Source organism: Rhinatrema bivittatum, chromosome 9 (genome assembly GCF_901001135.1).
Source record: "Rhinatrema bivittatum chromosome 9, aRhiBiv1.1, whole genome shotgun sequence".
Taxonomy (NCBI): Eukaryota; Metazoa; Chordata; class Amphibia; order Gymnophiona; family Rhinatrematidae; genus Rhinatrema; species Rhinatrema bivittatum.
Genome location: NC_042623.1, coordinates 56,775,292 through 56,802,297, shown reverse-complemented (window position 1 = coordinate 56,802,297; position 27,006 = coordinate 56,775,292). Strand labels below are relative to the sequence as shown.

Here is a 27,006-nt window from a genome sequence, read left to right as displayed (position 1 = left end):
AGAGACATCCGTTTTCAAACTCTCCTGATCCAGCACAGCCCCATATCTTGAACGGGGGTACAGTTTTTCGAACGCCGACACCGTCTCCCTGCCCAGTTAACTGGGCAGGGAGACGGTGTCGGCGTTCGAAAAACTGATGGACTTTCGGCACCTCGCATGAAATTGTTTTGCTTGTACCCCCGTTCAAGATATGGGGCTGTGCTGGATCAGGAGAGTTTGAAAACGGATGTCTCTGAAGCAGCTGATGTGGCGAAACGCGCGCGTCGGACAAGTTACCCCGACAGCTACGGGAGAATTTACCCCGATAACCCAGAAACAAGGGAAGTTGCCTTTTAATATGGACAAGTTACCCCGACAGCTACGGGAGAATTTACCCCGATAACCCAGAAACAAGGGAAGTTGCCTTTTAATATATATAGCAAAAAATTCAAAAAAATATATAAGATTGAATTGTGATGCCCTCCATCTGGACCAATTGATTAAATGTGACCCCGTGGAAGTGCATGAGATGCAAGTTTGACTTGTGAGCACTGTGGGTGGTATGATGGTCCTTAAACACATAAGAAAAAATTCTATAGCGTTGTAATTACTTAATTTCCCAATACCACGTGTTTTTGTATAGGTAATTGAAGTCTCCCATTATTACCGGACCCTCGCTGAACGACCTCCTGCAGTCGATCTCCTGCCGGCGCCATTTTCCGTACGGAAAACGATTCGCGGCAGGAAATCGCTCCTTGACCCCCGCTGGACCCCCAGGAACTTTTGGCCAGCTTGGGGGGGCCTCCTGACCCCCAGAAGACTTGCCAAAAGTCCAGCGGGGGTCTGGAACAACCTCTTGCGTCGAATCGTTTTGGTCTATGGCCGCCGCCATTTTGCGGCGGCCATTTTAATAAATGGCGCCGGCTGAAGACCTCACGATTTAGTGTGCCGGTTTTCCTGCTCTCCCCCTTCCCCCAATTTAGCCACGGACCGCCGCTACGGAGGACTCCCAGGTAATTTAAGGCATTTGGGGGGGTTTCGGGAGGGTGGGGGATTTAATTTAAAGGGTCGGGGGTGGGTTTTAGGGGGTTTTAGTGTGCCGGTTTTCCTGCCCTCCCCCTTCCCCCGATTTACGATTTTTTGACGATAAATCGGGGGAATTGGTATTGTATCGTGGCCCTAACGATTTTTGACGATTTAAAATATATCGGACGATATTTTAAATCGTCAAAAAACGATTCACATCCCTACCATATATGACTCAAGGCACTTCCAATATACTCTTGTTAAGCTTATTTCGTTAAACCGCAGCTTCTAGCCACTTCAGCTCCCAAGTTCCCTCAACCCTGTTTTCTTGTAACTTTGCTTCTTCTTCAATGTTAATGTTATAATCCCCTTGTTCCTTGTAAATCTATATGATATGATCGGTATCATGAATGTCGGTATAGAAAAGAGTTAAATAAATAAATAAATAAATACAATTGTAACATTTTACTCTGTGCTGTGGTCTGAAATCCCCTGTACTGACTGGCTCTTTCATTTTAGGATTGGTTTGCAAGGGAGATTTCCTTTCTCCCAAACTCTAGCAAAGAGAAAATGCCCTGTTTACCAGACCCCTCTTACCAAGAACTTGTTGTGATGCAGCTGCGGGACAAGCCCACGAGTGGCCTCTCACCTTGCCTGCAAGTGTGCTCGCTTGCAGTAGGGCTGCTGCTGCCGCTATTGACACTATTGCTGCTGCCGCCGAAGAGCTAGTCCTTGCGGCGTTGAAGCCATCATCACACCTGCTGCTGCCTTGCCATCTTCGCGACAGGAATGCCGTCGATATCTCCAGCTCCTCACGGCTCCGGTGCTGTCGACACCTGCTTCTTTGCGGCACGAATGCCACCTGCATTTCCTTTCTTTGCGGCTCAAGCCACCGTAGCTGCTCCTGCCATCCTTGTGGCTGGGGAGCCGCTGCTGCTGATCTTCGCAGCTGGGATGCTGACAATGCAGGCCCCTCGATGCGGCTGGGAATGCTGTTGACTTCATCCTGCACCTGATGTCCTATGCACACTTGTATGCCTCTCTTCATAATTTAAAGGGCCCATGGTGGGAAAAGTCTCATGGCCCTCCTTGATAATGTCACTATCTCATCAGTCCTTCAGCCCTATAAAAGGGCTTCTCTGCTACTTCCTTGGGGCCTTCACAATGGATCCTCATGGTTTTCCATGGCTCTTCTTCCTACAAGGTCTTCCGTTGTCATTATTTTGTCTTGATAGTCTTCATGTTCTTCGTTGGTTGTTCCTGATGTTCTTATTCCTGTTCCATGTTCCTGTTCCAAGTTCCTGATCTCCTTGATCCTCGGCGGAGCTCTTTCATGTTCTACATTCCATGTTCCTGGTCTCTCGTTGGTGCCTCGTCCAAGTCTTCGATCAGGTTCCTGATGTTCCTGTCTTCGTTCCAAGGTCAGCCCTCTAGATCCTCTCTCACCCTTCCTCCAGGTGTGCCAGTGTCCTGGTCCATGACCAGCCCATGGGGGGCTGTGTAGGATGCTTCCTGGCACAGGGACTGTTTCCAAGTCTGTCTTCACTGGATCAAGTTTTCAGAGTCCATCCTTGTTTTTAGAATTCCAAGTTCCAAGTCATATTCGTAGTCATGTTCCTAGTTCCAGGGCTCATGGAGCTTGTCTAACCAGCAGATCTCCTTGTTCCTCGTTCCAAGCCATGATCCTTGTTCCATAGGAACATAAGAAATTGCCATATTGGGTCAGACCAAGGGTCCATCAAAACCAGCTTCCTGTTTTGAACAGTGACTAATCCAGGCTACAAGTACCTGGCAAGTACCCAAAAACTAAGTATATCCCATGCTATTGATGCTAGTAATAGCAGTGGCTATTTTCTAAGTCAACTTGATTAATAGCAGGTAATGGACTTCCCCTCCAAGAATGTATCCAAACCTCTTTTTAACTCAGCTACACTATCTGCACTAACCACATCCTCTGGTAACAAATTCCAGAGTTTAATTGTACATTGAGTGAAAAAGAATTTTCTCTGATTAGTTTTAAATGTGCTACATGCTAACCTCATGGAGTGCCCCCTAGTCCTTCTATTATCCAAAAGAGTAAATAACCAATTCACATTTACCCATTATAGATATCTCATGATTTTAAAGACCTCTATCAAATCTCCATTCAACCTTTTCTTATCCAAGCTGAACAGCCCAAACCTCTTTAGTCTTTCCTCATAGGTGAGTTGTTCCATCCCCTTTATCATTTTGGTCGCCCTTCTCTGTTCCTTCTCCATTGCAACTATATCTTGTTTGAGATGCGGCAACCAGAATTGTACACAGTATTCAAGGTGCAGTCTCTCCATGGAGCGATACAGAAGCATTATGACATTTTCCGTTTTATTCACCAATCCCTTCCTAATAATTCCTAACATTCTGTTTGCTTTTTTGACTGCCGCAGCACACTGAGCCGACAATTTCAATGTATTATCCACTATGATGCCTAGATCTCTTTCCTGGGTGGTAGCTCCTAATATGGAACCTAACATTGTGTAACTACAGCATGGGTTATTTTTCCCTATATGCATCACCTTGTAATTATCCACAATAAATTTCATCTGCCATTTGGATGTCCAATTTTCCAGTCTTACAAGGTCCTCCTGCAATTTATCACAATCTGCTTGTCATTTAACAACTCTGAATAATTTTGTATCATCTGCAAATTTGATTACTTCACTCATTGCATTCCTTTCCAGATCATTTATAAATATATTGAAAAGCACGAGTTCTAGTACTAGAGATGTGAATCGTGTCCTCGATCGTCTTAACGATCGATTTCGGCTGGGAGGGGGAGGGAATCGTATTGTTGCCGTTTGGGGGGGTAAAATATCGTGAAAAATCGTGAAAAATCGAAAAATCGAAAAATCTCAAAACCGGCACATTAAAACCCCCTAAAACCCACCCCCGACCCTTTAAATTAAATCCCCCACGCTCCCGAACCCCCCCCAAATGAGTTAAATAACCTGCGGGTCCAGTGCCGGTCCGGAACGGCAGCGGTCCGGAACGGGCTCCTGCTCCTGCATCTTGTTGTGTTCAGCCGGCGCCATTTTCCAAAATGGCGCCGAAAAATGGCGGCGGCCATAGGCGAACACGATTGGACGGCAGGAGGTCCTTCCGGACCCCCGCTGGACTTTTGGCAAGTCTTGTAGGGGTCAGGAGGCCCCCCACAAGCTGGCCAAAAGTTCCTGGAGGTCCAGCGGGGGTCAGGGAGCGATTTCCCGCCGCGAATCGTTTTCGTACGGCAAATGGCGCCGGCAGATCGACTGCAGGAGGTCGTTCAGCGAGGGTTCCGGCGCCTCGCTGAACGACCTCCTGCAGTCGATCTCCTGCCGGCGCCATTTGCCGTACGAAAACGATTCGCGGCGGGAAATCGCTCCCTGACCCCCGCTGGACCTCCAGGAACTTTTGGCCAGCTTGTGGGGGGCCTCCTGACCCCTACAAGACTTGCCAAAAGTCCAGCGGGGGTCCGGAAGGACCTCCTGCCGTCCAATCGTGTTCGCCTATGGCCGCCGCCATTTTTCGGCGCCATTTTGGAAAATGGCACCGGCTGAACACAACAAGATGCAGGAGCAGGAGCCCGTTCCGGACCGCTGCCGTTCCGGACCGGCGCTGGACCCGCAGGTTATTTAACTCATTTGGGGGGGGTTCGGGAGGGTGGGGGATTTAATTTAAAGGGTCGGGGGTGGGTTTTAGGGGGTTTTAGTGTGCCGGCTCACGATTCTAACGATTTATAACGATAAATCGTTAGAATCTCTATTGTATTGTGTTCTATAACGGTTTAAGACGATATTAAAATTATCGGACGATAATTTTAATCGTCCTAAAACGATTCACATCCCTACCTAGTACAGATCCTTGAGGCACTCCACTGTTTACCCTTTTCCACTGAAAAAATTGTCCATTTAATCCTACTCTCTTTTTCCTGTCTTTTAACCTATTTGTAATCCATGAAAGGACATCGCCACTTATCCTATGATTTTTACTTTTCTTAGAAGCCTCTCATGAGGAACTTTGTCAAATGCCTTCTGAAAATCTAAATACATCTACCAGTTCACCTTTGTCTACATGGTTATTAACTCCTTCAAAAAAGTGAAGTAGATTTTTGAGGCAAGACTTGCCTTGGGTAAAGCCATGCTGACTTTGTTCCATTAAACCATATCTTTCTATTTGTTCTGTGATTTTGATCTTTAGAACACTTTCCTCTATTTTTCCTGGCACTGAAGTCAGGCTAACTGGTCTGTAGTTTCTCAGATTGCCCCTGGAGCCCTTTTTAAATATTGGGGTTAAATTAATCACCCTCCAAGCCATGATCCTCATTCCAAGCCATGTCCTAGCTCCCGTGCTCATCCTCGTCTGAGTCCTGAGCCTGTCCTGCTCCCTGCATGGTCCACAACCAACCTGTGGCAGGTTGTGTAGGGCACACAGTGAGACAGCATGGTCTGCGACCAACCCATGGTGGGCTGTGTACAGCACGCTGATGTGCAATGCCCTGAGAAGCTGAACTCTAACCTGAACCTGAGCCTTTGTCCATGTTCCTTGTCTCCAGAGCCTTTGTCCATGTTCCTCAGATTCAAGTCTTTGTCCAAGTTCCTAGTCTTCATTCAAGTGCTAATGTCTTTGTCCACATTCCTTGTCATGCCATGTCCTTTCTTTAGCCTGTGTCTGTCCTGTAGCACTTGCTGTTCCAAGTGGTAGGTCCAAAAGGGCTATCGAGTGGCCGGAGAGCTACCCTAGAGATCAGCATTGCGTTGTTGGTGCTCACTCTGTGTGTGCAGGTTCAGCAGAGGTCCGAGAGTTCCAAGCTATGTTCCAAGTCTAAGTTATGCTCCAAGTCCAGCCCGTGCCTGGATATGCTCGCCTCCCATAGTGTCTACCTTGGAGCCTCGTCCTAAGGTTGTGCCGTGATCCAAGGGCTCATTCTCTATTGAATAAGTGACTGCACCCCACACCCACAACAGAACTCTCAGGTGCTAGGCAGGAGTCCCCCAGTAGTCAGTAGCCTTTCCCCTGCATAGGCAGGAACCTCCACTGATAGGTATCATCCACCCTCCTAATGACAAAAGAATCACTCCTTCGGAAATATGTCTTGTCATTCCAGAAGGGCTGGATCTTCACAGGTAGGAAAGATGTCAGAGACCTCTTTCTTGCACTGCTGCTGCCACAAATGATGCTATGATGGGGATTCCTGACTATTGGGGAGGGGTTGCTGACTATATAGGGAAGGGACATTGCTATATAAGGAAGTTTGAGATTGCTTGGTAAGAAGGGTGTGGTAAGTGAAGCATTTTCTCTTTGCTAGGGTTTGGGCCACAGCACACACAGTAAACATGTTCCACCTGATCTTTTGCAGGTATTCATTTGTTTTGCCTTTACCAGGCTCATACTACAAATAGCAGGTGGAGGACTTTATGCCATGCTGTAGATCTGGGTATTTTCTCTTTGCTAAGGTTTGCGAGGCATTTTTAGTCCCTCCTCTAGGTGTAGCTATGAAGGAAAGGGCACACTAAGTACCAAGGCTTAATCCATGCAAAATCCCACTAAGTCCAACATGGATTCTCCAAAAGGGAAGGGGGGGGGGGGGGGAAGGGAGGGAAGGATAGAACTCCAGGGTCCAAGGCAGAGTGTAAATCTCTCTTCTGTGGATGTATCCTCAACTTTGTGTCTTATAATTTCTCTGTGTCAGTAAACAGACTGGGCACATGAGTGTGGGGTATTCTAAAAATAAAAGTTTACTGTTTCACTTGTGTAAAAGAAATCAATTGGCACCAATTAGATTTTCTTCTTATCATATCCATAATCACAATCAAAATATAAGTAAAATATAATTTGTTCTATGGTCCCTTGATTTTATACTCCCTTGGATGGAATGTAGGGCTGCCCAGGCATACTGTGATAGTTTTCTTATCCCAATACATGGGTCCACTATAGAGATGTAAATTAATTTAATTCATTTTTAGTTTTTAGTGCACATTGATTTTTGTAGTATGCACTAAAAAAATTAATGTGCACCAAATCAAAGTAGTGAACACTACCTGCATTTAGCATGCACTAGTTTTGATTTAATGTGAACTATTTTGGTTTAATGCACATTAAATGGAAACAAACATCCCCTCCCCCCCAAAAAATGATGGAGCAAATAGAAAAACCCCCCAAAAAACCCAAAGAATTTTCAGCTGTATATTCCTAATCCACTGCTTGATCCTTCCTTCTCCAAACTTCTCCTCTCCATGCTGAAATGCTGGTGTGTGATCCCAGATTCTTCCTAGCTCAGGATTCCTGTTGGCATCCATAATTCTTAGAAATGGCACAGAGATCTTTTGGTCTGAAGAATCAAACGTTGACTGTACACACTGAATCCACAGTGATTTTCCCACTCCTCTTTCCCATGCGTGGGAATGGTGGGCAAAAATTACCTCCCAACAAAAATCACAATTATCCACCACATACAAAAACCATTGCAATCCACTTTGTTAACCACTGGCTGTGTACTGGCAATGTGGTTTTCTCACTTCTTAAACTTTTCAGGGAAAGCTGTAGGCCAATAATCAAATGGAATCAACACAAATCATGTCTTCCTAGGAGGTCATCTACTAATATGCAGGAAGGAATTGCCCATTGCAATAACCTCTAGCAGGGGTGTTGTGGCAAGTTGGACTGTTCCTGTAACCTACACTCCTTAGTCTTAACCCAAGGCCAAAGTCTCTAGTAGAGATTCCAATGGGGCTGTACACTAGGGTTGCCAACTGCCCAGTGTTAGACCAGACAGCCCATTTTTTTTCAGCATACTGTACAGTGTCTGATCCATAGTACTGACTGCACACTGAAAGTTCATTTTGTGCCACAGGTTCACTGTGTCAGGTGGCTCCTCCTCTCTCCAGCAGTGCTTCCTCATTAGAGGGAGATTGGATAGACTAGCATCTACAGCAGAGAACTGTGCTCTGCTCTGTCCTACACTGTGAATGGATATCATGAGAAGAGGCAGTGGGGCACAGAGAGAGAGAGAGACTGACTCATTATAAGACCTTCATAGTAGTCAACTATTTATATCACTATAGGAGGGCCAGCTAATAACTCGAGGTAAGGTTTTGGTGGTGGTTTAGGGTTTTGGGGCCAGTTTTACATGCAGAGTGAGACGTACGAACAGCACGGTACATCTCAGTGAAGATCTGATGTCATTTGGAGTGAGGAAAGACTCACAAAGATGAGATTTCTACAATGTTCTCTTGCCCTAGCTTGATGGACTCTATACCAGAGGACTAATAAGCTCCCTTCTTCCTCTCCCTTTTCCCTCTTCCCCCTCCCCAAGCCCAGAAATGGCTGAAATGCAATTTGCAATTACATTACGGCCGTTTCAGGCATATCACGCAGCTTAATGCCAGGAAAAAATGGGTAGTTATTTCTGGTGTTAAAAACATGAGATAGCATGCATTATGCTATCGCACAGTGCGATAATGCCCCTCATTTTAATTAATCCTGCCCAAACCCCTCTCCAATCCTGCCCCTTTGAAAAATTAACATTCATGCCACGTGTTACCTTGACTGTCACATGCATTATGGTGTTATCACATGCGTTAACACCATAATGAATTTTGATGAATGACTCTATAACTTTGCTGAGATATTTGGCAGCGTAGATGAATACCAGCGTTTACCCAGCTAAGTTTGTCAGAAATCTAACTCCCCAGAAAAACAACTGCCTTTCCCCTTACTTATTGGTTAACATTTTAGCTGGATAAAAAATTATCTGGATATGTGCTGCCTGTTGTCTGCAGCTGGATATTCAAACATCATATTTGATTTCTAAATTGACTGAATCAAGGTATATATTCTTCAATTTTCAGTATGACCGGAGCCAGATTAATGCATGGGAAATATAATATTTCTTTCTTTTTGGTTCTTGTGTGTAACCCCTTTTTGGTTTGAGGGCCCATAATGCAGGGGCTCCACCAAAGTCCCAGGGGCCTATGTTCACCATCCCGGGCCTCTCACACACATCAGGTTTTCAGCTCTGGATGCCAGGGCTCTACTACTGGGGAGGTGGTAGGACCTCCAGGGCCCTAGTAGCAGTGCTGGGGGTTCAGAAAGGTGAGGGTAGGAAGCCTCTGTCACATGCATATAAGGATAATAAATTGATTTCAAAGATCAGTCCTGCAATATTGGCCAGCCAGAATGTAGGATTTCCATGCCTGCACTCTTTGGTGAGACCTCCTCTGGCATATTATGTCCAGTTCTGGATGCCATACCTCCAAGGCAGTCCGGAAAAAGGCTACCAAATTGCTGCATGGTCTGCAACAAAAAATCCTCTGTGATGACACTGAAGGAAGGAGATGGGGAGGTATGATAGAAACATTCAAATACCTCAAAAAATATAAATAGGGCACAAGCACCAAACCTGTTTTTTATAGTGGAAAGGAAGTTCTAGAACAAGAAATGATACGGGGCTTCAAGGAGGTAGACTCCTGAGTAACAATAGAAAATACTGATTCATGGAAAGAATGATAGTTGCATGGAACAGCCTTCAAGGCAAAAATAGTAATGGAATTCAAGAAAGCCTGGGATAAGCATAGAGCAACCCTACTGGCAAAAAGATGAAGGGAAAGCCAGAGATCAGCTGGAGGTCTCTATGGTATGGACCAGGAAGGGCATTATAATTCCTATCTATCATATTCTATATTTCTAGGTTAACAACAGTTTGTCATATTTTTTCAACAGCAGAGCCAAGCTGTCCAGCTAATCAAGTTTTTGATGACTGCACTCATATAAATGAACCAACATGTTCTAATCCTGCTCCTGTGAACACCAATGAACTTATAAGTAGGTGCAGATGCCCCGAAGGTATGTATATATTGATTAAATCATAAGCCATGAAAATGTCTGCACAAATTTAGTACTATACTATGGCTCTTCGGGGCCTCATATTGAATGCTGTGGTGCTTTGCCTGAATTCTGAACATATTAGGTAGGTCAGGGATTACATTTTATGGGTTTTTTCTAGGAGGTCCCCACATCCTCCCCCCATTTTCTACCTGCCAGACACATTTATTTATTTATTTATACATATTTAATATTCTGCCTAAGGTAATTTCCATGTGGATTACCATCAAAATTATGAGGACAGTTACAATTACAGTTCCTCCACCAACTGTAATCCAAACAAAGAACATTAAACATGAAGGTAAAGCAAATATGCAGATATGATTAAAGACATGAGGTAGATTGTAAGCAGTCGTCTAGGTTGTAGTGGTACATATAATAGATAATAAAGAGTCTACTTGGTGAGTTTGACAGCAAAATTAAAGAGATGGATACAAGAATGTAAATTCACCTAGTGCAGAAGTAGTAAGAATCAATTAAGTAGGATTAGCCCAGTAGAGTCCGCAGTTGTGGGCTCATGATTAAGAAGTTCTGGTAATCAGGTAGAAGGGAAAGTCTCTGCCATGGAATCTAGGAGGAGACCTGGCCAAAAAGCCAAGCCTTGATTTTCTTCCAGAAGGTGAGGTGGCAAATCTCAAAGAACAGGAGCTGTGGTATCTTGCTCCATATTTTTGGGGCATAACAGCTGAATGCAGAAGTCTGCAATAAAGTAATTTGGCAGAAGCCAGCAGTGGGAAGAATAGAAGGGTCCAACTGAGAGCAACATAGTTCCCTTGGAGTTAATTATGGATGGCTCTTCTCCCATCATGCAATCCTCCACTCCTCTTCCTCCACACGATATTCTCTGTTTCTCGCTATTCCCCCACCACATGATCCTCTCGGTCTTCCCCTCTCCATGTTATTCTGTCTCCCCCTCATGATCTGCTATCTCCTTCCTATGATTCTCTCTCTTCCCCTTGCATCCTCCATGATCCCCTTTCTCACCTCCTATTTTACTCTTCACGAGCCTCTGTCTGCCCCAATTCTCCTGGCATAATCCTTTTCCCACCAGCTACCAGGAAGACAGGAACACTTCATGCTTGCATCTACCTCCTCTATTGGCTGGGTTCAGTCTGCAGGATGAAAAGGGTGGTGCTGACAGTTCCCTGAAGATCAACATACCCCTCACATTCAAACTAACAGTGAAACTGGCCAGTAGAGGAGACAGCCACAGCATGAAGTGCCACTTTCCTCCTGCCAGTTGGAGGGGGGGAGATGATTGCTCAGCCAAAAGGGAACTGGGCCAGAGAGAGGTTCAGGTGAAGGAAGAGAGGGAAGAGAAAATGTTGTGCAGGAAGAGGAGAGGTCTGAGGATTGGGAGAGGGAACACTGTTGATGCTGAGGAAACTATTTCTTCAAATAACATAAGATGAATTTAATCCTTAAAGTCATGAGATTGGAGGCAGTGTCCTATTATGGATTGGTAACTGGTTAAATGACAGGAAACAGAGGGTAGGACTAAATGCTTAGTTTTCTAAATGGAGAAAAGTCATTAGTGGAGTGCCACAGGGACCTGTACATGTGCTATTTAATAGAGATGTGAATCGTGTCCTCGATCGTCTTAACGATCGATTTCGGCTGGGAGGGGGAGGGAATCGTATTGTTGCCGTTTGGGGGGGTAAAATATCGTGAAAAATCGTGAAAAATCGTGAAAAATCGAAAAATCGTAAAATCGCAAAACCGGCACATTAAAACCCCCTAAAACCCACCCCCGACCCTTTAAATTAAATCCCCCACCCCAATGAGTTAAATAACCTGCGGGTCCGGAACGGCAGCGGTCCGGAACGGGCTCCTGCTCCTGCATCTTGTTGTGTTCAGCCGGCGCCATTTTCCAAAATGGCGCCGAAAAATGGCGGCGGCCATAGGCGAACACGATTGGACAGCAGGAGGTCCTTCCAGACCCCCGCTGGACTTTTGGCAAGTCTTGTAGGGGTCAGGAGGCCCCCCACAAGCTGGCCAAAAGTTCCTGGAGGTCCAGCGGGGGTCAGGGAGCGATTTCCCGCCGCGAATCGTTTTCGTACGGCAAATGGCGCCGGCAGGAGATCGACTGCAGGAGGTCGTTCAGCGAGGGTTCCGGCGCCTCGCTGAACGACCTCCTGCAGTCGATCTCCTGCCGGCGCCATTTGCCGTACGAAAACGATTCGCGGCGGGAAATCGCTCCCTGACCCCCGCTGGACCTCCAGGAACTTTTGGCCAGCTTGTGGGGGGCCTCCTGACCCCTACAAGACTTGCCAAAAGTCCAGCGGGGGTCCGGAAGGACCTCCTGCCGTCCAATCGTGTTCGCCTATGGCCGCCGCCATTTTTCGGCGCCATTTTGGAAAATGGCGCCGGCTGAACACAACAAGATGCAGGAGCAGGAGCCCGTTCCGGACCGCTGCCGTTTCGGACCAGCGCTGGACCCGCAGGTTATTTAACTCATTTGGGGGGGGTTCGGGAGGGTGGGGGATTTAATTTAAAGGGTCGGGGGTGGGTTTTAGGGGGTTTTAGTGTGCCGGCTCACGATTCTAACGATTTATAACGATAAATCGTTAGAATCTCTATTGTATTGTGTTCCATAACGGTTTAAGACGATATTAAAATTATCGGACGATAATTTTAATCGTCCTAAAACGATTCACATCCCTACTATTTAACACATTTATAAATGATCTGGGAAAAGAACAATGAAAGATGATAAAATCTGCAGAAGACATGAAACTATTCAAAGTTGTTAAAACAGCAGTGGATTGTGAGGAACTGCAAAAGGACCTTGTGAGAATAGGAGACTAGGCATCTGAATGGCAGAAGAAATTTAATGTGGAAAAATGCCAAATGATGTACATTGAAAAAAATAATCCCAAATACAGGTTCACTATGCTGGGTTCCATATTAAGACTCACCACATTGGAATCCTTGTGAACAATACATTGAAATCCTCAGTTCCTTGTGTGGCGATGGTAAAAAAAAAATCAAATAGAATTTTAGGAATGATCTGAAAAGTAATGGAAAATATCATATTGCTTTTGTATTGACCATACCTTGAATACTGCATGCATTTCTGGTTGCCCCATCTAAAAAAAACCCAAAACAAAACATAGCCAAACTAGAAAAGGTGCAGAGGAGGGCAACACAATTTATAAAGGGATGCAACAGCTCACCAGTGATGAGAGCTGACACAGGTTAAGGTTTTAATAGCTGAGAGAGAACAGGATAGAAGTCTATAAAATCATGAATGGGCAAATAAAGGCAAATAAAGGACAATTATTTACCCTTTCAAATAATACTAGAACAAGAGGACACTCCATTAAATAACAATCAGGAGATTTAAAATAAATTATTGAAACTAGTTTTTTCATTCAATGCACAATCAAGCTGTAGAATTTGTTGCCAGAGAACATGGTCAAGGCAACAAGCATAATGGGATAGGGATGTGAATCGTGTGCCATATCGTCTTAACGATTGAAATCGTCTGGCAGGAGAAGAAAATCGTGTTTGGCACGATTATTTAGTTAAAAAATCGTTAAAAATCGTTTTTTACGGTTAGTGCGCACTAACTCCCAGTTAGTGCGCACTAACAGAAAATGATACAATTTGACACTTTTCAGGTCAGTTAAGGTCAGTTTAGGAATGAATATGTATTCCTATTGGCTGCCCTCTTATTTATTCATGTTACCAAGGTTCCCACTGACAGTATATGGGGGATGGGAAATGGAAACAGTTGGTAGCTTGACAAAAAAAGTAATGTGATCAGTCAATGTGACTAGAACTTGTGCCCTAACCCTGATACCAGGGGTATTGTGATCTTCCTGCACACAGCGCCCTAACCCTGATACCAGGGGTGTTGTGATCTTCATGTACACAGTGCCCTATCCCTATTAATACCAGGAGTGTTGTGATCTTCCTGCACACAGTGCCCTAACCCTGATACCAGGGGTGTTGTGATCTTCTGCACACAGTGCCCTATCCCTATTAATACCAGGAGTGTTGTGATCTTCCTGCACACAGTGCCCTAACCCTGGCACCAGGGGTGTTGTGATCTTCATGTACACAGTGCCCTATCCCTATTAATACCAGGAGTGTTGTGATCTTCCTGCACACAGTGCCCTAACCCTGATACCAGGGGTGTTGTGATCTTCCTGCACACAGTGCCCTATCCCTATTAATACCAGGAGTGTTGTGATCTTCCTGCACACTGTGCCCTAACCCTGATACCAGGGGTGTTGTGATCTTCCTGCACACAGTGCCCTATCCCTATTAATACCAGGAGTGTTGTGATCTTCCTGCACACAGTGCCCTAACCCTGGCACCAGGGGTGATCTTCATGTACACAGTGCCCTTTCCCTATTAATACCAGGAGTGTTGTGATCTTCCTGCACACAGTGCCCTAACCCTGATACCAGGGGTGTTGTGATCTTCTTGCACACAGTGCCCTATCCCTATTAATACCAGGAGTGTTGTGATCTTTCTGCACACAGTGCCCTATCCCTATTAATACCAGGAGTGTTGTGATCTTCCTGCACACAGTACCCTAACCCTGGCACCAGGGGTGTTGTGATCTTCCTGCACACAGTGCCCTAACCCTGATACCAGGGGTGTTGTGATCTTCTTGCACACAGTGCCCTATCCCTATTAATACCAGGAGTGTTGTGATCTTTCTGCACACAGTGCCCTATCCCTATTAATACCAGGAGTGTTGTGATCTTCCTGCACACAGTGCCCTAACCCTGGCACCAGGGGTGTTGTGATCTTCCTGCACACAGTGCCCGCCCTATCCCTATTAATACCAGGAGTGTTGTGATCTTCCTGCACACAGTGCCCTAACCCTGGCACCAGGGGTGTTGTGATCTTCCTGCATGCAGTGACCTATCCCACCTGCATTACTAGTAAGAGGCTGGCTTCACAGACAGGGGGGAGCTGCCTGACCCTCACTCCTCCGGGGTGTTGTGATCTTCCTGCACACAGTGCCCTAACCCTGGCACCAGGGGTGTTGTGATCTTCCTGCACACAGTACCCGCCCTATCCCTATTAATACCAGGAGTGTTGTGATCTTCCTGCAGACAGTGCCCTAACCCTGGCACCAGGGGTGTTGTGATCTTCCTGCATGCAGTGCCCTATCCCGCCTGCATTACTAGTGAGAGGCTGGCTTCACAGACAGGGGGGAGCTGCCTGACCCTCACTCCTCCGGGGTGTTGTGATCTTCCTGCACACAGTGCCCTATCCCTGATACCAGGGGTGTTGTGATCTTCCTGCATGCAGTGCCCTATCCCTATTAATACCAGGAGTGATGTGATCTTCCTGCACACAGTGCCCTATCCCTAATAGCAGGGGTGTTGTGATCTTCCTGCACACAGTGCCCTATTCCTGATACCGGGGGTGTTGTGATCTTCCTGCACAGAGTGCCCTATCCCAGTTACCGGGGGTGTTGTGATCTTCTTGCACACATCCCAGTATCAGGGATAGGGCACTGTGTGCAGGAAGATCACAACACTCCTAGTATTAATAGGGATAGGGCACTGCATGCAGGAAGATCACAACACCCCTGGTATCAGGGATAGGGCACTGTGTGCAGGAAGATCACAACACCCCGGAGGAGTGAGGGTCAGGCAGCTCCCCCCTGTCTGTGAAGCCAGCCTCTCACTAGTAATGCAGGGAGGGAGCTGTCTCAGCCTTCACCATCCTCCCCCCCCCCCCCCCCCCCGTCACCCACACACCATTCACTGGCTGAGACATGGGGGAGGGGAGGAGTGAGGGTCAGGCAGCTCCCCCCTGTCTGTGAAGCCAGCCTCTCACTAGTAATGCAGGGAGGGAGCTGTCTCAGCCTTCACCATCCTCCCCCCCCCCCCCTCATCCACACACCATTCACTGGCTGGGACATGGGGGAAGTCAGGAGTGAGGGTCAGGCAGCTCCCCCCTGGCTGTGAAGCCAGCCTCTCACTAGTAATGCAGGCGGGATAGGGCACTGCATGCAGGAAGATCACAACACCCCTGGTATCAGGGTTAGGGCACTGTGTGCAGGAAGATCACAACACCCCTGGTATCAGGGTTAGGGCACTGTGTGCAGGAAGATCACAACACCCCTGGTATCAGGGTTAGGGCACTGTGTGCAGGAAGATCACAACACTCCTGGTATTAATAGGGATAGGGCACTGTGTACATGAAGATCACAACACCCCTGGTGCCAGGGTTAGGGCACTGTGTGCAGGAAGATCACAACACCCCTGGTGTCAGGGTTAGGGTACTGTGTGCAGGAAGATCACAACACTCCTGGTATTAATAGGTATAGGGCACTGTGTGCAGGAAGATCACAACACCCCTGGTGTCAGGGTTAGGGCACTGTGTGCAGGAAGATCACAACAGCCCTGGTGTCAGGATTAGGGCACTGTGTGCAGGAAGATCCCAACACCCCTGGTATCAGGGATAGGGCACTGAGTGCAGGAAGATCACAACACCCCTGGTATCAGGAATAGGGCACAAGTTCTAGTCATATTGACTGATCACATTACTTTTTTTGTCAACTACCAACAGTTTCCATTTCCCATCCCCCCAACCATCACCTCAGTTGGAACCTTGGTAACATCAATAGATAAGAGGGCAGCCAGCCAATAGGAATACATATTCATTCCTAACTGACCTTTACTGACCTGGAAAGTGTCAATTTGTATCATTTTCTGTTAGTGCGCACTAACACGATTTAACGATTTTTAACGATAAATCGTTAGAATTTCTATTGTATTGTGTTCTAAAACGATTTAAGACAATATTAAAATTATCGGACGATAATTTTAATCGTTGAAAAACGATTCACATCCCTATAATGGGATTTAAAAGAGGTTTGAACAAGTTCCTGGAGGAAAAGTCCATAGCACTTTATTAACCAGTTAGGCTGTGAAAGCCATTGCTGTCCATTGGAGTGAATAATAAGAAATTAATCAACTACTGGGGACTGGCCACATTTGGAGACAGAATGCTAGGCACTTCTTATATGGCATTTTTGGTTTCCTCACTGTCATGATTGACATATAGCTCTATCATGAAAAATAATAGTGTAGAAACTTTGGGGCGGATTTTCAGAGCCCTGCTCACGTAATTCCGCCCAAAACCGGGCGGATTTACGCGAGCAGGGCCCTGCGCGCCAGTAAGCCTATTTTACATAGGCCTACCGGCGCGCGCAGAGCCCCGGGACTCGCGTAAGTCCCGGGGTTTTCAGAGGGGGCGTGTCGGGGGGGCGGGTCCGAACCGCGCGGCGTTTTCTGGGCGTGTCGGGAGCGTTCCGGGGGCGGGCCCGGGGGCATGGCTACTGCCTGGGGCGGCCCGGGTGCGTGGCCGCGCCCTCTGGACCCGCCCCCAGATCGCGTCCCGGCGCGCTAGCGGCCCGCTGGCGCGCGGGGATTTACGTCTCCCTCCGGGAGGCGTAAATCCCCCAACAAAGGTAAGGGGGGGGGGGTTTAGACAGGGCCGGGCGGGTGGGTTAGGTAGGGGAAGGGAGGGGAAGGTGAGGGGAGGGCAAAAGAAAGTTCCCTCCGAGGCCGCTCCGATTTCGGAGCGGCCTTGGAGGGAACGGGGGTAGGCAGCGCGGCTCGGCGCGCGCCGGCTATACAAAATCGATAGCCTTGCGCGCGCCGATCCAGGATTTTAGTGGATACGCGCGGCTCCGCGCGTATCTACTAAAATCCAGCGTACTTTTGTTTGCGCCTGGAGCGCAAACAAAAGTAGGCTATTCGCGCTCCTTTTAAAATCCGCCCCTTTATCTTCAGTTTTCAAAGGAGCTACACATGTAAATGTAACATACTAGTGCAGCAATTTTCAAAAGCTATTTACTCGAGTAAAGTGCACTTACTTGAGTAAATCCTATGGACAATTCAATGGCATATATTGTAGCAATTTTGAAAAGCCCACTTACTTGAGTAAAGTGTATTTACTCGAGCAAAAACCAGTTTTGCTCGAGTAAATGCTTTTGAAAATCTGGCCCACTTTACTCAAGTAAGTGGGCTTTTCAAAATTGCTACAATATATGCCATTGAATTGTCCATAGGATTTACTCAAGTAAGTGCACTTTACTCGAGTAAATAGCTTTTGAAAATTGCTACGATAGTATGTCACATTTACATGCGTAACTCCTTTGAAAATGACCCCCTAAGTGCACTTAATGTGGATAAAACTGACAATTCAAAAGCCATATGTATTATAGCCATTTCTAAAAGCCCACTTACATGGGTAAAGTACATTTATGCATGCAAAAACTCATTTTTTTAAATCATTTTTATTCAGCAAGACACAACACTGTCATAAACAATAATCAAGATACAGTATGCACTCCAATATTTGTCAAACATTTGAAGACCATACTCAAATATAAACACAAAAATTGCTATATTTTACATTTATTAGTTAGACATGCATCATGTCGTAAATCCCCTTATAATCTTGCAATACCTCATGTGGCCATGATGATTTTTAGAATATATAAATCTACCTTATCCGCACATCAGTACTACCGCCCTCCCTATAACTCCACCCTCTTAGGGTTCATTGCTCTCTAAATATCTAGCAACCTGACATACCACACATACCTAATCTATGCCCACATATTCATACCTCCACACATATTGCATCTCTCACTTCCCCCCAAACATTCATACAAGAAATATTCCGCCTTCTTAACTATGTACACACCAGAGCACTTCAAACCCTTTACCAATCTTTAGTATAGCCGTGTGCCAAAACTGAATTTTTCAATTTGTCTGGCAAATATTCAACAAAATTCTACTATAAGCATTTGTGTTCTTCAGAAACCTTTTGTTTGTCAAATTTTACATCGATCCATTTCATAGTCATAAATTCCACCATTTTACAATATGGTAGGCGGTAGATCCTCAATCCAAGTTGATAAAATACTTTTACATGCTACCGCCAATGCTAAGGCAACAAAGCATTCCATCCCCACTGACATGCCTGGTATCTTTGAAAAATTCCCCAAAGGCACTATTTTGGCTTTTAGTGGCAGGGATAATTCCATATAGGTGTAAATAACTTGTTGAATTTGAGCCCAGAATTGCTGGATCTTACTTCATGGAAAGAAGCGATATAACATAGACCCAGTATCTTGCTTACATCTAGAGCAAATAGGTGAGGATACTAGTTTCATACAATTTCTCCATAGTTCTCCCCAATATATATTATGCAAGATCTTGAGCTGAGTTTCCCGCAACACAATGTCAGTATTTACTCTGTGTAACCCCTGACATATCTTTCCCACCTCCTCTGAACAATGACAGTTTGCATCTCTGTGCTCCAAAAATTAGTCAATTTAGACAAATCATCCACTTGCCGCTGACGCTTACATAGCAAACTCCATTGAGAAATTCAGTTTTTGGATTCTCTTATAATTTGTGTCATGTCTGCCAGAACTGTTTCGTATCGCTATTCCTTCATCAACCATTTATAGCAATCCCAATAATGTATTACTTGTAGAAATGCAAAAATTTGAGTATGCAATGCTGCAAGTCTTGAAAAGAGCAACATACCAGTTGCTCATCATCTTTTATGTGTGCCAATATAGTACAATTAACTTCTGCCCATTTTTGAAAGGTAGACTTAAATTCTATATTCCCTGCTGAAAAGTTTTATTACCCAACAGTGGCAATAGCAAAGATGCCGAGTCAGATTTTGTCCCCCATTTTCTAAACCAGTGACTCTCAATTGGTGTGTTGTGACACATCAGTGTGTCGCCAAGCACTGGCTGGTGTGTTGCAGCTCCCGATGGGGGTGACTGGGAGGAGTGGCAGCAAAGAAGCCCAGGCCAGCCATGCTGAAATTAAATGTGGCGGTGAGCCACAAAGAGAAGAGGCTAACTGCGCCAGGATTTCCCTTTTCTAAAGCGGTATGGAGCCACGATAGAGCAGGGATTCCCCAAATCGGCAGTGAGAAACAAGCACAAAGAGGCCGTTGCTCCAGGGATTCCTCCCTTCCCCCCCATGCAACAGTGAGCGTGGAAGAGCCATGATTAAAGTAAAAGTCAAACTCAACTACACTGATTACAGATGGGGCCATTAGACTCACAGCAGATGTAAAAGCAGGCAGATGGGGATGGTGGGAGCCTGGGGATTGGATGAAATTAAATTGTTTTTTGAATTATTATAAATGATGGCATTTCTCACCGGGGTGGCAATCCCAGACATAGTTAAGGAATAAAATTAAACAAAACTCTTCATCTAGGTCCCTAACACGCCTATTTTGCAATTATGTTGCACTTGCCTTTATTTCAATAACTGTAAAACTTAGGGGGTCATTTTGTAAAGGGATTGCACGCGAAAAAGGACTTTTCACATGTGATTGCTAAAAAGGGGTGGAGTCAGGGCGGAGTCCGCTCTGGAAAGGGAGGAGTCCGGTCAGCATCGAGGCGGACTCCATGATGACTTCACTGATGGCGAAAAGGTAGGACCCCTTTTCGCTGTCAGTAGCGCGCCCAATAGCGCCACCTTTCACGGTGGCGCTATTGGGTGCAAAAGCCGGCAGCGATAACACCGCGGAGGTGCGATCGCTGTCGGCTTTTGCAGGCCCGCGCCCCCCCCCCCCCTGCTTCGCCCCCCGCTCCCTGTTACCGCTGGATTTTCTAAGGTCTGCGACCTTAGAAAATCCAGGCCTTAGTTTTGCATTGTGCACAGAAGTCGCTTACCCGTTATTATCTTCCCAAGCAATAATGTTCTGAACTGATAATAATTTTACCTGGGATGATTTATACAATATAGTTTGCTCTGTGCACAGATATCCCGGCAGCCAGAACTCTCATACCCGCACCCAGGAATCTATTCTACCACACACACAAACTCTCACTCACGCACCCAGGCACTCATTCTACCACACACAAACGCTCTCACTCACGCATCTAGGCACCCATTCTACCACACATAAATGCTTTCACTCACGCACCTAGGCAGCCAATCTACCACATACAAATGCCCTTACCCAGGCTCCCATTCTCTCCCATTCTCTCACACAAACACCCACACTAGGCATCTTTAATATGTCATTATTACTACGTTAAATAGTTAAACTGTATCTATAATATTTATTTATTACTATGTTAAATTGACATTCGGTTCTATTGTTCCATCTGTTCTATGGTTCCATGTAAAGCCCCTTTCTCTTTTGGGCAGTTCATCGTTTTATGTAAACCGGAGTGATTTGTAGTTCTTACAAGAACTTCGGTATATAAAAATTAAAAATAAATAAATAAATAAATCTGTGAGAGAAGAGAGACTGGTCAGGGAGGGGATGTGTTTCTGTAAGTGACTGGTTGTGGGCCTTAAGGAAGAGGACAGTGAGGACAGAGTTTCAGCAGTCACTGCTGCTTCTGGTATGTGCTTTTGGCCTTCAAGGGAAAGGAGTAGGAGATTTGCTGGGGAGGGTAAGTAAAGGTGTCTTTTTAAGTTTATTTTTCTTGATTGACTGCCATTTTAATTATTGGGTGTTGTGATGTCTGCTGTTTTGAAATATTTTATTGATATATGGACAATTGTTAATAATTTTGATGTTTTTAATTGTTGGATGCTATTCTGTTCATCAGCTGTTTTGTAACATTTATTAATATAGTTTTGCAATTATTTCTGTGTGGGATCTGTAGCAGCTGGGCTTATTCTGTTTTCCTAATAGGAAAGGTATTAGTGTTTAGGGCCTGGTTTAATATTTGTAGTGTTGCCTTTTCATAGATAGAGTTTTTACTGTTTGTGTGTGTTCCATAATGCAGGCGTAACTTTGAGTTGATTAGTTTGTGTGCATTATTGAAGATCCTGGGACTATGTTAGGTGCTATATTTATTTCCATTTCTCCAGGTTTGCACTGCATGAAGAGTGGCTTTTTTGGGTTTCCATTCCAGTTTCTGTCTCCATATTTATAATTTGCAGTCTTTCTGTACTTAGTGATGGTCAATTCTATGTGTGCTACTGAGGTGAGGTATTTTACTAGCTTGTAGGCATTTGTTTTAGTCTTATTAGTTGTGTTTTCTCAGTAGGATATGCATTAGTGGTAAATTACTGTCTTTTAATAAGAAGGGCTATTGTGCCTGATAGTAGAGGGAGTTTGTTTTGCTTTTACTGAGATGCCATCGGAACCAGAATATGTTTTTTATGGTGAATTGTATAGGTATTGCCCTAGTTCTGCTCTGCTCCCATTGTTGGAGGTTGAGGGGTTCCTGTGGATGCAGAGTGATGTTTACATCTACCCCTGTGATGGTCACATGTTCAGTGTGATATGCATGTGAGAACCATCTGTCAGGGGTGCCCTGGACGAAAAAATGTTGAGATCCACTGTTCTAAACCATTGTCTGCTTATAGGACTGCCCACATTAAGATATTATTGGTTGCCATCTTTTTCAGTGATATCGTCTTATCATGAAGAATATACTAAGGTGCCCATGGGGCCCCAATAGAAGCAATCATGCCTTTTTCACAAAATTTATATTTATTAGTAAGCCGCTCTGCAATAGAGCACAACTGGCATGCTGCATTGTAAAGTTGAAAGTTAGGGAGATCAATCCCCCCAATTTCCTTGCTATTCATCAACTTTTGATAGCTAATTCTAGCCTTTTTTCCTTGCCATATGAAGTGAACAACTTCTGATTTGATAATCGCTAAGTCTTTTGAGTGAAGCCAGCAAGACAACATATGCCTTTTTCACTCAACGCACAGTTAAGCGCTGGAATTTGTTGCCAGAGGATGCGGTTAGTACAGTTAGTGTAGCTGGGTTTAAAAAAGGTTTGGATAAGTTAATGGAGAAGTTTATTAACTACTATTAATTTGACTTAGGGAATGGCCTCTGCTATTACTGGCATCAGTAGCATGGGATTGTCTTAGTGTTTGGGTTCTTGCCAGGTTCTTGTGGCCTGGTTTGGCCTCTGTTGGAAACAGAATGCTGTGCTTGATGGGCCCTTGATCTGACCCAGCATGGCAATTTCTTATGTTCTTATGCAGTCTATACAATATTTTAGGTAGGATCGTCATCTTTAGAAGTGCTGCCTTTCCCATAAAAGAAAGAGGCAAGTGTCTCCAAACTTGCAATTAGGTCTGTAATGCCACAATGCTTTCAGTTATATTTAGAGAATATATCAACGTGAGATCCCTAAGGACCCAAACCCCCAGGTACTTGATCTTAGTTGTAGCCCATTGAAATGGAAAATTACCCAGCCATTCGTGTTCCACAGATTCATCCAACACTAAAGCCTCAGACTTTTCACATTTGATTTTTAGTCCAGCAATTTTTTGAAATTGTTGAAATATTTCTCTAATTTTGGGTATGCTCTTGTGAGCATCATTGGCAAACAGTAAAATATCATCTGCAAACATTGCAATTTTCATCTCTAAGTTGCCAACCAATATGCCTCGAAAAATGGATTCCTTACGCAGCTTCTCAGCTATGGGATCTGTTGCCAAAATATACAGAAGCAGGTAGAGAGGGCACCCATGCCACACTCCACCCTCCCCAACTGAAAACATCTAGTCACGGAGCCATTGATAAGTATTTTAGCTGATGGGTTGCTGTAAAGTGCCCTAAGCCAGTGGATAATTGTCCATGCCCAAAATATATAATCCCATATCAAGGAGTCAAAGGCCTTTTCCACATCTAGGCTTAAAACTATAGCTTTCCTATTTTGATTCCATGGCATTGCTGCTATTAATCTATGTAAATTTTTAACTCCATGTCTGCTGTGTACAAAACCCATTTGATCCTCTACTATGAGAAATCAAAGTACTACACTAATACGTGACACTAAAATAGAGGCCAGCAGTTTAAGATCCACATTGGTCAGGGAAATTGGTCTGTATATTTTCACCTCAGATGGGTCCTTCTCTTTCTTTGGAAGGACAATAATTAAAAATTGATTCATATCAGCTGCTATCATTCCAGTTTCCAATATTGAATTATAAAACTTCACCAACATCTTTAGAAGCCCATACTTATGATTTTATAATACTCAGATCTCAGGCAGTTCTCCCCAGCTTTAGCCTACAAATCGCCCCAGCAACTTCAAGATCTATAATGGCCTATTCAAGGTTTTCAGATGAGATTGTGAAAGTGCCAACCAGTCAAATGATTCAAAAGATGTCTGCCTAGCCTGCAGATCCATCTCCTGCTTGCTGTTTAATGACTGAGAAAAGGATAGAAAACATTTTTCTATATCTTTAGCAACACAATTCTGCTGTCCAGACTCATCCTTTACACCTGCAATTAATGATCTCTGATTTTTAAATTTCACCAAGTTGGCAAGAAATTTATTAGTTTTGTTGCCATATTTAAACAATTTATGTCAGGAAAAATGTAAGGGAATTTCAAGGTGTTTCAAGTTTGCACTCAACCTCACTTATCTTCTTCCTGTAAAGAGTCAGCAAATTTACCTTGAGCCACCTGAGCAAGATGCAATAAGCGAAGAATTTCTGCATCCCTAATTTAATTTTTTTTTACAACAAGAGCTAGCTTTCCACATCATTGCTGGACTTGTATGGTCGTTATCATTAAAAGCTACGTACTCTGCCCAATTAAGGGCAGATTTTCAAAAAGCTGCATGCATAAAACCAGGTGTTACGTGCGTGGCTGGGCTTTGTGCACACCGCACACATTTTCAAAAGGGCCCAGCCATGTATGTAACCCATTATGCGCAGAAATGCCAGGCGTCATTGAAGGGGCGGGCCTGGGGGCATGTTCTGGATGGGAAGGGGCGGGGAGGAGGGTGGGCTGGGACAGAGCCATTCATCGCTGTCCCGGCTGCCGGTGCACGCAACTTACTTCAGGTCGGGCCCTGAAGTAAGTTAAAAAACAAGACACCCCCCCCCCCCCCACAAAAAGGTAGGATTTAGGGATTGGGGTGGAGAGAGGGTAAGGAAGTTCTGCTCCTTAATTGGTGTGGACTGGGAGGGAACTGGGGAAAGTTGGGATGCGTCGCCATGCGGAAATTGCATTACTCTCCCTCTCTTGCGCGTGCCATCTGCACATGCATGCTCAGATTACAAAATATGGTGCAATTGTGCATGCAGCCCACATATTTTATAACATGCATGTGCCGGCGCACACATGATATAAAATCACCACGTCCTTGTGTGTGCGCCAGGAAGAGTGTGCACATTGATGCATGCTCGCTTCTTTTAAAATCTACCCCTTAATACCCCTTAATGCCCAACTTGTGATCATGAAATAAACCAGGACTCATTCTCCAATTCATTGCTCTGTGACCCATATCCCCTATCTTAATACCCAACATTACAGGAGCATAATCCGCTACGAAAATTGCCTCAATTTTGGATTTACTTGCCAATGAAAAAAGCCCTTCAGAGATCAGTAGGTAGTCCAGTCGTGAAAAACAATTGTGAGGATTCAAATAAAAAATAAAATCGTACTCCCCATGATGTAGGGTCTTCCAGATATCTATTAATCCATACCTTTGAGCAGTGATACTACATACTGTAAAAAATTGTTAAATAGCAGTAGCCTGTGGCCATTATATTCCAGGTTACCTTTAAGAATATAAGAACATAAGATATACCAGCTGGGTCAGACCAAGGATCCATCAAGCCCAGTATCCTGTTTCCAACAGTGGCCAATCCAAGTCAAAAGTACCTGGCAAGTATGCAAACATTAGGTAGATCACATGCTACTATTGCTTATTAATTACCATCATACCAGTTTATGGATTTATCCTCTAGGAACTTATCCAAACCTTTTTTAAATCCAGTTACATTAACTACTGTAACCACATCCTTTAGCAAGGAATTCCAGAGCTTAAATGTGTTGTGGGAGCACTAGGTAGCGGTCCCAATTCCGGGGAAGTTAGTGTGCCCTTGGTCCATGGCATGACTGCAGAGGAGCTCCGAGGAAGCACCGAGGCAGGCAAGACGTGTCCAAGCACGGGTGGACAGGCTTAAGACCAGGAACTTTGACCTCTGCTGAACCTGAATGCATCGGGAGAGACCCAACAATGCAATGCTGGTCTCTGGGGTAGCCCTCCGGCCACTCGATAGCCCTTTTGGACCTGCCGCTTGGAAACAGCAGATGCGACAGGGTGAACCGAGGTCGAGGACAGGCAATGGTACTGGAACAAGACGAAGACACTTGAAGATATGGTCAGATGAAGGTACTTGGAGACATGGTCGGGTGAAAGTACTTGGAGACATGATTGGGCAAAGGAACTTGGAGACATGGTTGGGCAAGAACACTAGGCAAGATGGCAAGGCTGAGGCTTCAGGATGAAAAGAGGATCTGGGTGGCTCAAGACAGATCCAGCCGGAAGAGGCTTCAGTGACCTGGTGCGACCGGCATCCCTGGCTAAGGTTGGTCCCCAGAACCTGGAACAGGCTAAGGACAGGCTAAGGAAACTAGGTAGAGGAAGACCCTTAGTGAGTGGAAATACTTCAGCAAGGTTAAAACTCAGGATGAAGTGGAAGCCCGGTGACACTCATAGCAGGTTCCAACTGGAGTAGAGGCCTCAGTGACCCAGAACGACCGGCACCCTGGCAAGTCCACTGACAGCATGATCTGCTGGCGGGAGGCTAGGGTGGACCCAGAACTAAGGACATCCGAGGACACAGCTTCTAAAGTGAGGAGCCAGAAGGAATGGACGCCTGGAGGCAGAACAATTGAAGATGAAGACATCAGGAACATTTGAAGAAGAGGACATCAGGGCAACTGAAAACAAAGACATCAAGGACATCAGAGGATGAGGACATCAGAGACATCTGAAGATGAGGACACGGGATCCGACGAGAGACTATGAACCATGGACGAAGATAGGATGAAGGAGCAGGAACCATGGACAAAGGCAACAAGGGAATTCCCATGAAGAACAGAGTGTCTTGAAGAAGCTGGAGATGAAGAGAAGTCCAGGAGTGGACTGGCTCCTTGCGAAGGCATTGGAGAACTGACGAATGGCCATTAAATAGGGCATAAGTGGAGACACCCTGGATGACATCAATGGGGTCGCGGGGCTACTCCCACCACGGTCCCCTTAAGAGGCAAAGAGAGGTGCGGCTGCGTACCTAAAAGGCAGGATCAGGGACAGCGGCGTCCATGCCACGAAGAAGAGCAGGAGCAGCACTAGGTCAC

At 45.3% G+C, this 27,006-nt stretch overlaps 1 protein-coding gene across 4 annotated transcripts in view; it reads left to right on the top strand.

Annotated features, from left to right (window-relative positions):
- The window catches only part of LOC115098931 (mucin-19-like), a 308,825-nt gene that overhangs the window by 178,002 nt on the left and 103,817 nt on the right, over positions 1–27,006 (top strand). For all 4 annotated transcript variants that reach the window (XM_029616058.1, XM_029616060.1, XM_029616057.1 and 1 more), the window contains one exon: positions 9,739–9,861. In XM_029616058.1, the coding sequence (XP_029471918.1) occupies positions 9,739–9,861 (123 nt within the window). The remainder of the gene's footprint in view (positions 1–9,738; positions 9,862–27,006) is intronic.